At 43.0% G+C, this 13,230-nt stretch overlaps 2 protein-coding genes across 6 annotated transcripts in view; one reads left to right on the top strand and one right to left on the bottom strand.

Moving 5' to 3' along the window:
- The window catches only part of SREBF1 (sterol regulatory element binding transcription factor 1), a 31,265-nt gene extending 23,368 nt beyond the window's left edge, over positions 1-7,897 (top strand). For 3 of the 4 annotated variants that reach the window (XM_075179203.1, XM_075179204.1, XM_075179202.1), the window contains exons 17-19: positions 1,624-1,812; positions 2,347-2,458; positions 6,111-7,897. In XM_075179203.1, coding sequence (XP_075035304.1) covers positions 1,624-1,812; positions 2,347-2,458; positions 6,111-6,331 — 522 coding nt within the window. In that variant the 3' untranslated portion in view covers positions 6,332-7,897. Of the gene's footprint in view, positions 1-1,623; positions 1,813-2,346; positions 2,459-3,581; positions 4,475-6,110 lie in introns of those variants that run through there. The other variant, XM_075179205.1, reaches the window with a different exon arrangement.
- Positions 7,898-10,401: 2,504 nt separating this feature from the next.
- Positions 10,402-13,230, bottom strand: part of RAI1 (retinoic acid induced 1) — a 113,987-nt gene continuing 111,158 nt past the window's right edge. For both annotated transcript variants that reach the window (XM_075179200.1, XM_075179201.1), the window contains exons 4-5: positions 12,999-13,048; positions 10,402-11,770 (exon numbers count right to left, since the gene is read on the bottom strand). In XM_075179200.1, coding sequence (XP_075035301.1) covers positions 11,756-11,770; positions 12,999-13,048 — 65 coding nt within the window. In that variant the 3' untranslated portion in view covers positions 10,402-11,755. The remainder of the gene's footprint in view (positions 11,771-12,998; positions 13,049-13,230) is intronic.

The following is a 13,230-nucleotide window of genomic DNA, read 5'->3' as shown; positions in this document are numbered from 1 at the left end:
GCAGCTGTGGTGCATTGTAGTTGCATTGCATGTTCTATTCCCTATGTGCAATGTGTCTGCAGTGCAATACAGAGGCAGCGCCTGACCTGCGACATCCCTGCCAGGCTCTCCGTGTTTGCTGTAACAATACTTAAATGAGGGATACAAAGTATATTCAAAGCTAGGTCTTTAAACATGATGTATTGTTCTTGCTCCCTGATTTGATCCCATGGTCCCCCTGCCAATATGTATGTTGTATGTCATATGTCCTATATGAAGAGGTCTATTCCACATACCTGCTCGGCTGTTCAAACTCAGTGAGTTATTTTTCTTTTCTTTTGTTCCTTTATTGCTTGTTACTCGTCACCATCTCAAAAATAGACGCTTAACCTTGGAGACCCACCTGTGTATGAATATGTTGTGTGGTCATGTGACACTTAATACCGCTACCAATCGGACGAGATGGTTGACCTCCAACTAGCTGAACAGTTCTCTACCGAGCCTTCGTTGCGTGGTCCACGTACCACCGCTGTCACTTCGAAGAGACAGACATGGACTACGTCTACATCCTGGGGCTATGTGAAGGGCCTTGGTGAACAGTGTTTGGGATTTGCTTCCTATGAGCCTACTGTGGGTAATTTATAGCCGCCCCGTCCATCCTTTGCCTTGTTGAGGTGACCTTTTGGTGGGCTGACACCTGGTGGGTTCTAGCCCATTGCATTGACCCGACTCGGCCAGTTCCCTGACTGTGAGGGTGCCGGTGTGTTTGTTTAGGAGATGACCCTATGGGTGACCAGTTATGAGTAGTGGCATGGTTCCATTAAGGCCTACAAAGCCACCCATACCAAGTATGTCAAACAATTTATGCCTGTTAACCCATTTTATTCACTCGTTATTGCTGTACTCCCTCATTTACTTATTATCGTTTAATGTATAAACTGTATACAACAGCTATTTGCATTGTGAGGAGATCCTAGCAAGACCCAGCTAACTAGCCGCTTGCTTCTCTGGCTGCTCTTACCGTTTGTTCGGCACTAAACCTCTTGCTCAGGTGTAACCAAAAACTCTGTGTTACTGTATGTGTGTGAGCCGCTGGCCGGCTATTCAGCTCAGTGTCTCTTGTATCCGTTATTCTCACGGCTGGCATTCAGCATTTACATGGGGGCACCTCTGGGTGGCTGGTGGCTAGTTATGGTGTCACCCTTTACCCCTCTACTACAGCTTATAGCGGTTTTCCTGAGCAGCAGTTGGCCGATTTTATTATGTATATTGCGTGTGATTTTTACATTCCTTGCTATGGGCTCTGGTTTACATCTACGGATGAACAATGTCTGTCTACAATATTTCTCGGTTACATGTCACATGGCCACACAACGTACTGATGTAGGTGCCTTATTGGCTGGGTGTAAATAGCGCACACGTCTTTGTCCTTGAGAAAGGGGATGTATTTCACTATAACGACTGCATGAAACGAAATCTGTCGCTAGTTCCTTGCCCACAAATGGCTGCAACCACCCGGGCTGACTCCTAAAGCTGCATTTTGTGCACTGAACCGGGCGCAATATTCCAAATAATAACTAGAGCGTTCCCGGGTGAGATCAGTGATACAATATATTATATACAATACTCCTCTTCTTCTTGTAGGCCGTGCAACTTCTCATGTGTGACCTTCTCCTGGTGACCAGAACCAACATCTGGCAGCAGCAGCAGAGCTCTCCGGGGCAGCAGCCGAACCTCATCCACCCGGCGTCTCCCCAGGAGCTCCGGGGCTTCCAGCTGGACCTCAGCAGCTTGCGCAGATTAGCCCAGTACTTCCGGCCCGCCATGCGCAGGGTGAGTGTGGTGCGATATGTAACCAGGGGCGCTGGTTCCTTAAGTATGGCCGCAGAACGAATATAACGCACACAACGGCTGTGTAAGTGACGGGCTGACTATCACGCCGTCCAGCCTCCTGCATCAGCGTTAATAACAGCCTGTTGCAATTGAGTGACAATTGCACCTTTTTAGAGGCGTTTCCACCTTCATATAACTTTGACTTACTATCTTGTGCTGCCCCAATGTCTCTTTGACTAAATGCGCTCCTGTTTCTAGCTTCCATCCGTGATTTTCAGCCGTGTCTATTATATCATCCAGCACAGAGCTGCTCTCGAGCTAGTATTGTATCCAATAAAGAGCTGTGTCTTGCCCCAGGGTAACGGAGATAAACATCTATGCCTGATGATACAAATACGCCGCTGAGAAGCACAGGCGGGAGCTAGAATCCATAGTGTCGTTAAAGATACTGGAGGCCATGTACGGGAATATGGTTTTGGTCACAGATATAATACAAGAGCTAATAATATAACGACGACTGTTTTCTCCCTTCAGGTTTTCCTGCATGAAGCCACATCTCGACTAATGGCCGGGGCAAGCCCGACACGGACGCATCAGCTGCTGGACCGGAGCCTGCGCAGGAGGGTACCTCCGTCGGGTAAAGAAGGTAAGGAGCGTTTCCACGGACCCTTGAGCTTGTGTGACATCATACCCCCTTCTCTTACTATCATACATCGCACTGTGATGACAGCTTCCCCCTCTCACCGCTACCTCCGCGTTGTATCCACCTCCGCACAAAACATTGGAAGGGGTTAATTAGTTGGATATTTCAGGATGACTATCTTCTTACTGACAATCTCAAGAGCTTGCACTCTAAAAATAAATAAATTAAAAAAGCTGATGTATGATGACGGAGAGGGAAGTGCAGACGAATAATATACTTGGTAACAGAAACATTTAGTGGTTAGTTCTGGTAAATCGCAACCCCGGTGTCATCGTTTCCCGGAGGAAGGAATAGTGTAACCTAGTTGGCGGGAGTGCAATGCATGAATATTAACCGGAGATTACTAATGTGGTGCTGTGGAGCATGTTGTACATATTGCTGCGTATCTTACCGAGTAACATTGTGCGGATAGCACTGGTGTGCTGTAACCGGGGTCTACAACGAGGCGGTTGTAGGAAGCAGCAGGAGTTAGGAGGGGGCCACGTATTCTGCTTCCATGGAATAAGGGGGCTTAGGTCAATCTAGTCACAAACCATGACCAGAATCCTCTTTTGTAGTTTTATATATAATTGCACTAAGAGAAATGAATCGGTTTGAGCCAGGAATTACGGTGCCGCATCAGACGACAAATCCATAGTAACATTTATATAGTCTCACAGATTTGTTCGCCCATCAGATTTGACCGGGCAGAATTAGAACCTTTCCGCCAGTGACTCATGTTATCGGCTGAGCCGGACGCTTTGACTCTCGGCACGACCTTTGAAAGACCAGATCTGTGCAATTTGTTTGCTTTGCTTGTGGCCATTTTAACTTGCACCGTTCGTTTTTGATTGGTAGCTGTGAATTATAGCACATTTTATGCTAATCGCACAATGTCGTTAAATGCTATCTCGTGGGGAAGGGGGCGTAAGAGAGCAGGCAGCAGGCATGGGTGACCGTTCACCATCCGAGGTTAGAACCTTAGAGCTTCTGTTTGCTGTTGTGTGCAGGACGCAGGATCGTCAGGGGACGATTAGACTAGATATTCGAGCAGGTGATACTGAAGCTGCTTCTCTTTTATCCACAGATATAGCGCGGCTGGTCAGCTGCAGTGTGACCCTCCCGACAATGCCCTGTCAGTAACCGTCGATCAGTGACTTATTAAAGTACTTGACAGTCTGTTGTCCGTTATTGCGCCCCCTCCTGGCGCTGACAGGCCTCTGTCCATGGACAATTTGGAGCAGAGAGAGGAGTCTGTGCTCAGCCATGCAGGAGGTCATCACAGAAGAAAGGGACTCCTCTCCCCCTTATTTTAAGTAGTGGAGAAGACGGCTTTGCAATATATTACTTATTCTAGCTCTGCTGCAAATTAACAATTTGAACCCCCCCCAGAGCAGTAAAGAATTAGACTGAAAAGACACAACAACCTATCTTTAAAGTAGAGTTGGTCTCCGGTTGGTTTTCTATACATTTTATAAACTCCATACAACCCCTGGATCTTTTAGATGTTACATTGGACCAACTAATGTCTACTCTACAGATAGTCAGAAACCTCTTTCCCTGACATAAACCCATCTCTGGAGCCCGTACAGCTACGTGTAGAGATACTCAGTCATGTTTTAGTCACTGGGAAAGTGTTGCACTTTTATTTAAGATACTTTCTCGGTACATCATATGCCGCTCTGGCGTAGAAATAGTTTAATGGTGAGAAATGTAATGTCTTGAGTGCTTGTAAATATATATTGGCGTTGCTTCTTTCTATTAAATCATTTTTAAGTTAAGAGCGGACTGTAGCTTCCTCTTTACGTTTACCAAATGGCGCCATCGTAAGTTGAGCTGAGGAGCCAGTCTTTTGCGGGAAGAATGGGTCCAGAAACCGGCATAATCCCTGAGGCACATTGTGTGATGCTTCTGTTATACAACCAGCTTTTAATGGTTTGATTGACTGTATTTTAAAGTGTGTTGGTTTAGCCCCCCCCCCCCCCCCCCCCAAAAAAAAGTCTACGCCCCCCCCCCCCCCCTCCCCCACTGGGTGTGTGTGAACCTGTGTTGTCAGGATCAGCCCATGGTCTAATCTTTGTTCGGGGAACTGTTATACAGATAATTTCTCTAGACGGTAAACTTCCTATCCGTACTCCCTGAAGCGGTGGATGCAATATGTTATAATTTTGGTACATCCATCGCTTCAGTGAGTTTGGAGGACGTGTTTACCCTAGAGATTAATGAGCTCTGTGATTTCACCACGTTCCGTTCAATAGTTTGTGTGTGGATGGAGCGAAGAACTGTGCCTGTAAAGAGACGCGTTAGAATCCACATATTGTGTTTTTAAGAAAATAGATTGTGGACAAGGATGTAACGTGAAGAACGTTTTACTTATGTTCATGATCAGGTTTGTTAAAACCGTTATCTGGATGCTAACGGATCATCGAAAACCCCGGGTGCTTCTTCCTCTTAATAACCTGATAAAATCTGCTCATCTGCATCACAGGTACCACGCTGGTATTTTACTCGGGCTACTTCCACACGGGTGCTTCATATGTCCTGGGGAACGTGGTGCTTACAGTCTGTCAGATTTGGCAATACATGTACATACATGGTCTCAGGGCGGGATCCACTGGGACAAAGCTTTGTGAACCCCTCTGATCCCCACAAGCCCTCCTCTTACTGTTTTCCCCACAGACTCATTGGGAATGTTTTTTGGACGTAGTTATGTAGCGGTAGATAAGTGGCCAAGTGGTCCGTGTCGATGGATCCTGTACGAACCATGGGACAGAGCTCAATGGTTTCTCGTATTGAGCCTGATTCATAAGTTAAATACTGACTGTATTTTCATGTAGCACACAAATACATGATGGCTTATTTGTACACTGATATTTGTGTGCTACATGAAAAACAGTCAGTATTTAACTTTATGTGCAAAACAGAAAACTAATTTGCACCCCTTGCATTGTAACATGGTTTTGTCCAGGAGACTACTTACTCAATTTCTTTACTTAACTTCCCTTAATGAATCAGGTCCATTGTTTTTATTTACAGTAGGGGGGGTATATTTTACCTGATGATGTGAGATCATTAGGCACCATTAATAATAATTTATAAACGGTTTAAAAATATAATCTTTTACTTCACTGGATGTTGCAATTTAATAATGATAAAAGTTTTTCGTATATTATTTTGCAATGAGGGTGTGAAATTAATGGTCTCTGACCATTTACATTGGATACAGACATGAAACTCTGATGCAATTTATCATCCTACCTTCTATACATTACAAACACATTTTTCCTTACAATTCACAAACTTACTGACATGACGACATGTCCTCACCATTTACTGATCTCATATGCAGTTACTTTAAAAAGGGCAACTCCAACATTCCAAGAGTTCTATTGTCTGAGCAGATGTAATTATTATATAGAACACATCTGATTAGTATAAACAAGTATATCAATGCAAAGAAATAAGATTATCTAAGAGCAATGAAAATAAACAAACAAATCTTGTTGTTAGAATCTTCTTGAGGTAGAGTTCCCCTTTAATGTGTGAGTAATATGTTTCCAGCGAGTGAGCGTGGTAGCGGTCCCTGACTTGCCAGCATTATCTCTGTTCCCACCAGGCACCCGTGAGACGACCCTAACGCCGCGGGAGCACGCTGAAGCCCTCCTCTTGGCCTGCCGCTACCTGCCCCCTTCATTCCTGTCTGCCCCGGGGCAAAGGGTGGGCATGCTGGCCGAAGCTGCCCGCACGCTGGAGAAGCTCGGTGACAAACGCACACTGCAGGACTGTCAGCAATTTATCCTGACGCTGGGCAGTGGGACCGCTGTGACCTCCAGTTAGAGGCGCCTCCCGCAAACCTCCCTTTGTATCGGGACCCGAGAGGTTTTCAGTGATCAGCGGGTCACAGCTCTGGCTTCCCTTCAGTATTCATGAAGACTTAGCGGTTTGTAAAATAAGCGGCGACCGTGTTTAAATGGCCGCCAACTATTATATAGCTCCAAATGATGATTTTAAAACGCAACTATTGCCTAAGCACAGCGGAGGCAGACATTTTGTGGGCTGAACTCCATTGTCACGGCCCACAAAAAAATGGCTGCCTCCAGGACGTGAGGTGACGGCTGCTGCACAGCGACAGAAAAATAATCACATAGCACTAGAACAGCTTCTATCTACAGGTTTGCCTATACCGTACAGAAATACAAGATATGCCCTAATGCCATCTGCTCTTTGGTGTTTTTTAAAGAGGCACAAATGTTTGCAAAATTCCTTTTTTATACGAAATAATATTTTGAAAACGGGTTCACGAGGTCACCGACCAGTCTGGTGCCATGTGGGATGTAACTTAACAACATGGTGGAATAATGAGATTGTATGAAGTCATTTCTACTGAGCAAAAATATGTAATAATTTTAAGTGATATTAACAAGAATGCACCCAGCAGGCGTTCCTCTGTTCACTATTGGTGCCTGGAGGGGTATTGTGCTGCAAGGGTTTAAGCCTGGACACAAATTGGGATTTTAGGAAGAACTAACTTTATTAAGACCTGGTAGAGGCATTAGCTGCAACTGCCTATAGTATTGGCAGTATGGAGGGGCTAAAATCATTGCACCTGTCCTCTACACACACATGGAGGCAGCCATTTTGTGGTCTGAACCAATGTCTGTCAGAATTCATATTTTCATCAATTCCCTGTGCATAACGTACCATGTTTCTAGGTCAGTGTTGGCTAACTTGTGACACTTCAGGTGTTGTAAAACTACAAGTCCCAGCATACCCTTCCAGCAATAAGCTGCTATATATTGGCAAAGCATGCTGGGACTTGTAGTTTTACAACAAATGGAGTGTCACAAGTTAGCCAAACACTGTTCTAGGTGAAGAAAAAAAATGTTCTGCCGCTCCTTTCCATACAGTGTTACGATAACCCAGTTATGTATTGCTGCCCTCCAGTGAAATCAGCAAAATGAACTATTCTCTAGACGTGGCTACGGCTTCATACATGTGTCGTGTCCGGGTGACTGGCATGGATTCATTAGTGCCTGGGACATGTATGTAACACCAGCCCAAGGTGTAAGTTCCCTACAGTTACAAGAGAAAGTTACACAAAAATAAAAAAAAGTCACAACTCAATGATCACAGAAACTAGGTCACTTTCCCTCCCTCTTTGTGGCAGTAACAAGCATTGGATATCCCCCTTCTGGGGGTAATGGGGTACAATGAGAGTTTAGCCTGCCATGTATATATAATAATAAGGGTTCCTGACTGTTGGGAATTCACCTGATTGTATTACTTCATTTCAAATCTTATTTTCTTAGTTTCCAAAGTGTTTTTTTTGTACAGAGGATTTATTAAAGAGATATTTATAATTTTTCTTTTATAAGAAAAAAAATAAAATAAAGTAGTTTTTTTTTTGCTTTGCAAACTGTCTGTTTATTATTCCTGCACACAGATATAAGGGTGAGAGGGTGCAGTCAGCGCAAACATCTGATTGGTCGTTATTGGTAACTATAACCTACAGGAACACAGACATATAGGGGTAGATCTACGGAACTTTGTAAGAAGGAAAAGTGGAAGTGTTTCCCATAGCAACCAATCAGATTCTAGCTATCATGTTCTAGAAGGTACTAGATGAATGATAGCTTGGATCTGATTGGTTGCTATGGGCAACACCTCCACTTTTCCTTTTAGGGGGTGTAATAAATATACACCATAGTATAAATGTACGACTTCCACTCACAAAGATCCTCAGGTACATACTGTAACGAGACACCATAGAACATGGCTGAAGAGTGAAATACCAAACTCATAATATGACAATTCTGCGGTTTCCTCTGTTATGTAAATATTAAACCATAATTATTATTCATTGGGGAATATGTTGGAGATGTTTACAGGCACACGAGTCCCTGCCGTACTGGAGCTTGCAATCTAATTACCCTACCACAAGCACACAAATGCATCTGACAAGACTCATTTAGCCAGAAGACAGTTATCCTTCCATAATATATAGCTGGGTTTTCTATTTTTCCAGTATAACCTTAAGATATTTTAGCACAATTCCCCAACATGGTGGTTGGGCCTTTATAAGGTGCTAACAAGTTTCTACGAGAGCAGTAATAATTTATTCTGAGTAACTGCGGACCACTCCTATTTTCTTCAAAGTAAGTAATACCTTATGCTGCATGTATAAGCAGATTTACCTATATTTAGATAGCGTTCCAGAAATTATAATTCTCTCCCTACTGTAAATTATATGGATGTTATTAGGAGCTCTGTGACCATATAAAGGCAAACGCCTGCGGTCAGAGTGCTTATATATATATGTTACATAAGTCTGAGATGACTTCTAATATCAATAATAATTTACAGTAGGGGGTGCGATATACCTTATAATACACACGTTTCCCTATAGAACACTGAAGTGATAACATCAGAACTATCTGATTCTACAGATATTATCACCACTTGTGCATTAAAATATTTTCTCATCTTTGTTTAAAATTGCGATGAACAAGATTTATGGAGGGTAGTAGTTACTAGACATTTGTGTGTCCCCTAGCCAAATGTTGTAAGGACCCTCAGGCACATGAAGCAGACAATTTCTCACCTCCACTAGCTTACTTAAGCTCCCTCTGTTGATCAGGCCGTGGCTGTTGCTGTAATAACCAATGGGAAGCAACTTACGCTGCTAACCAATCACAGGCTTTATTTTGGTTATCCGGACAGCAGCCATGACTCGATAAATAGAGGGAGCTTCAGTAAGCTGGAGGAGGTGAGAAGTTGGCTTTGGACAGTTAAGCAATTAAACCCAGATCCCAGGTTTGCGACACACTGCTGAAAGGGGAGACGGGCCCACACCCAGCTGTATATATGAAAGTTTTAGGAGATTCTAAGAACTTTTATCATGGCCGTTACCTTTGTCCTACGCACCTTCAACCTTCCTGTCAACCACCCTACTGAAATAGAATGTAGGGAGCATTTCATGATGGATAAACGGCCTTTTATTTTATTGAAGCACCAAACTGGGACACACCATTTTCTCTGTCTAGTTGCCATACGGATTAATTTTTTGGTGCCAATACAGGAAAATAGCTATGGAGTTTGGCTGGAGTCTGTCACCCTTAGATAATAAGACAGACCAAGGTGCATCGGATTGGGAACTGGAGTACAACTTCTCCCCAAAGCTGGTCTAAGGGAGGACAACAACCGGCACCAAGATCTGAATCCCATTTTATATATAATTATATATATATATATATATATATATATATATATATATATATATATATATATATATATATATATATATATATAAATTTAGTTTTAATTATATTTTTATCTGATTTTCATTTATTTCCACCATTGTGCTCCATCCCTCATATCACTAGTGAATTAATAGACTGACCTCTTAACCAAACTAAGGCTTCCTTTCGGTTATTACAAAAGCAGCCGAGGCCCGATCAGTAGAGGGAGCTTCAGTAAGCCGGAGGTGAGAAATTGTCTACAGCCTTGGACACGAGAGAAGTTGTCTCATGTACGTGACAGGTCCACTTTCATTTACGTGTGGGAGAAACAAGTTGATCAGCCCGTAGCTGTTGCTATAATAACCAATAGGAAGCAACTTACGCTGCTAACCAATCATAGGCTTTATTTTTGGTTATCCGGACAGCAGCCATGACTCGATAAATAGAGGGAGCTTCAGTAAGCTGGAGGAGGTGAGAAGTTGGCTTTGGACAGTAAAGCAATTAAACCCAGATACCAGGTTTGCGACACACTGCTATAAGGGGAAACAAATGGTCTTCTTGCACTAGCAGCGATACAGAACAAGAGCCTCTACCCAACACTATATGTTCACAGGAAGAAATACGTCAAACGGGGCAATTTTTAAAGATGGCCCACACAGGAGACGTGTCAACGGTTCATTGTAGATTTTATTGACATTCCCAATAGCCTCTTTTACTCTTAAAGAAAATAAACATCTTTTAGAAAGCTCGGTACACACAGTCTTCAGTGTGAAGCAGTTTTACTAAAAAGAACACTAGCTTTAACTCTCTAGCTGCAGGAGGAGGCGCGCAGAGACGCACGCCTGCAGGCCTTCCGGCAGCCACGGGGGTTAAACACTTACAGTCTTCATATATTATATATATGCATATGTATACACATATATATATACACACACCAGAAAATGAGGCATTGTCCATACTTTGACTGTCAAAACACTTGATATGTACAGCAGGGCCTGCGTTCGTGGTAGAGCCATAGAGGCCACAGCTAGTGACGTGATGTAGTGTTCAGATGACCTCTCAGGAGATAGCCCTGCGGTAGTAGTTGCAGTTCTCGCAGCTGCTAATGTGCTCCACTCCAGAATATTTGAAAAGTAACCAGAATTGGTGAGACACAGCAAGAGGTGGATGGATGAAATAACGCACAGACATTGGAGAAGTGGTGCCGAGTTCGGAGCAGTCAAAATGGCCGACGAGGGCATCAAAGGACAACTTAAGACACTGTGATAAGAGCTATGACTGGGGATTGTAAGATTTGATCCGTGATGTCGTTTTAGTACACGTAACGTACATCGGCTGGGATGAACATTCAGAAATCCCTTTAGTTTGGCAGTACTCTGTCTCTTTCCTGAAGAAATCTCTTTTGAGACACGAAGAGAGCATAAGTGATCCGTTCTGGAGCCATTTGTCGACCATCTTGTCAAGAGAGCGAGCCGTCTCCTTCTCCGGCTCTTGCGGAGTTCGGCTGCCTCGGAGACGAGCATCGGTAGGTTGAACCGGGTATTGGAACACTACAAATCCCGGACATCCCACTTGATCTGTGTCTGGTTGCAACGGTTGGAAACAGAGAAAATGAATTTACGTCGATTTTACAGATTATTTAAAAGCTCTCCTAACATGGGCTTGTTCCGGACCAACAGCAATAGAAGGTCACACATTGATCAAATCCAATAACGGTGTTGATTTCAGGTTAACGGCTTTGCAGCCCAATCACAGCCTGCCGTCACAGATAGGAACGCCCCCTCTTTACTGTTTTGTAGGTGAGATTCCTGGTTTTAGAGTCACGTAAATGGGCCATAGAATTACTCATGTCCCCTGGATGTTCCGTAGTATCCCGCCATTTCTCTGTCTTGCGGCACCTCGGTTGCCGCTACGATGGTGGCGGGCAGCTTATTCTCCCCCTCCGGGCGCGACGTGACGGTGCGGAGAGGGGTGAATGAAAGATCTTGTGTGTGATGACGGTGTTGTTTATTACGAAGATAATTTACACCAGGTGCCTCTGGGGAAAAAAGAGTGATAAAAGAAAATAACTATTAGCCAGAGCACAATGATCCACAATCCGACCACTGAAAATCAGAATGTATAGGTATTTATGTAGTCACTGTTCTATTATAATTCAGAAAATTCATCCCTGACTCAAATGAACACAGCTTTCATCAAGATAACATAAATAAACAGGCCCCGCTCACTGATTGCATGACATCACTCCGTTTAACCCCTCTTCTTATTACAGTGACTTTAATGCTGAAAGGTTAAGAGTGAGCTGAAGTTTTCACCTGCAGTATGTTATATTATATATTTATCAACAAAATTCTAATTCTCCCCACAGATCACTTTCAATTCACGGAGAAGTGCCACCACCTATTGGCCATATCTGGTATTGCAGAGAACTGAACAAATATTTTCTTGGTGGGTTGCAGTCAAATACTAAGGGGTATAAATGAATAAGCTGGCAAACTATTGTGGCAACGCTTTTGGCAAAGCTCCCCCATCACACGAACACAATAGAGGCAGTCATTTTCTGTCACCCACTATTTTATTTATTGATATTTTACACACTAAGAAAAAAAAATGCATATTCTCAAAGCTTCTAGGGTAGATCAAATTAAATGACGGCATCTACTGAAATAAAATTAAAAAATTAGAGTTGTTGTGTTAGCAGACACCTCCACCTTTATCTTATGTGGTACAACACCCTATTTCTGTCAATGGCAATATTTTGGTAATAGTATATTTTTTTTAAAAAAAAACTCCCCCAAAGGATTTGTAATCACATATTAATGTCAGTACTGCCCATTCTACGTAACTACTGTACAGCCAAGCTCTTCAATGACTGATGATGTCTGCAAACCAAAAACAAATCAGTGGAAGTATCCTCAACCGAATTAACAACACACAGAGGTTCCATTGCAAACGGATTTAAAGTGATATCTCTTCATTAACAGATCCCCATTGAAATGAATGTTGGTCTGCGTATCCTGACACTTTTTTTTAAACCTATTACAGCTGGCTCCCTAGGCCCAAAGTAGTTATCGACAGACACGGTCCACCGTCCAATCAGAATTCTGTCTGATCCAACTCTAATCAGGACGGAATGTTCATCATTCTAGAACCATTCTACTGTCCGCTGAAATAGCTGTATTTGGGGATACCGCTTATTGAGCTGCAAATGACATTTGGTTAAATAAACAGAAGGGAAGAACATGACATTACAGATCTTGCAATACCTTATGTTTGGGACATCTTAACGAGAAATTCTCTTCATTTAATAAGCAGCCTAAAACAGAGAAAAAATAATGTTACAAATAAATCTCTGAATCGAACAATGGAAATGGATAATTATAACACAAACACCCCGGTTCACATGGGGTTCCAGATCACCCCTAAACCACAATCTTATTTTCAAACATTTTATTCGGAGTCTGCTTTGCTACCCTTAATAATTTATAAAAAAAACCA

The sequence above is a fragment of the Mixophyes fleayi genome, chromosome 7 (assembly GCF_038048845.1).
Source record: "Mixophyes fleayi isolate aMixFle1 chromosome 7, aMixFle1.hap1, whole genome shotgun sequence".
In the NCBI taxonomy this organism is placed as follows: Eukaryota; Metazoa; Chordata; class Amphibia; order Anura; family Limnodynastidae; genus Mixophyes; species Mixophyes fleayi.
This window is presented reverse-complemented; position numbering and strand designations above follow the sequence as displayed.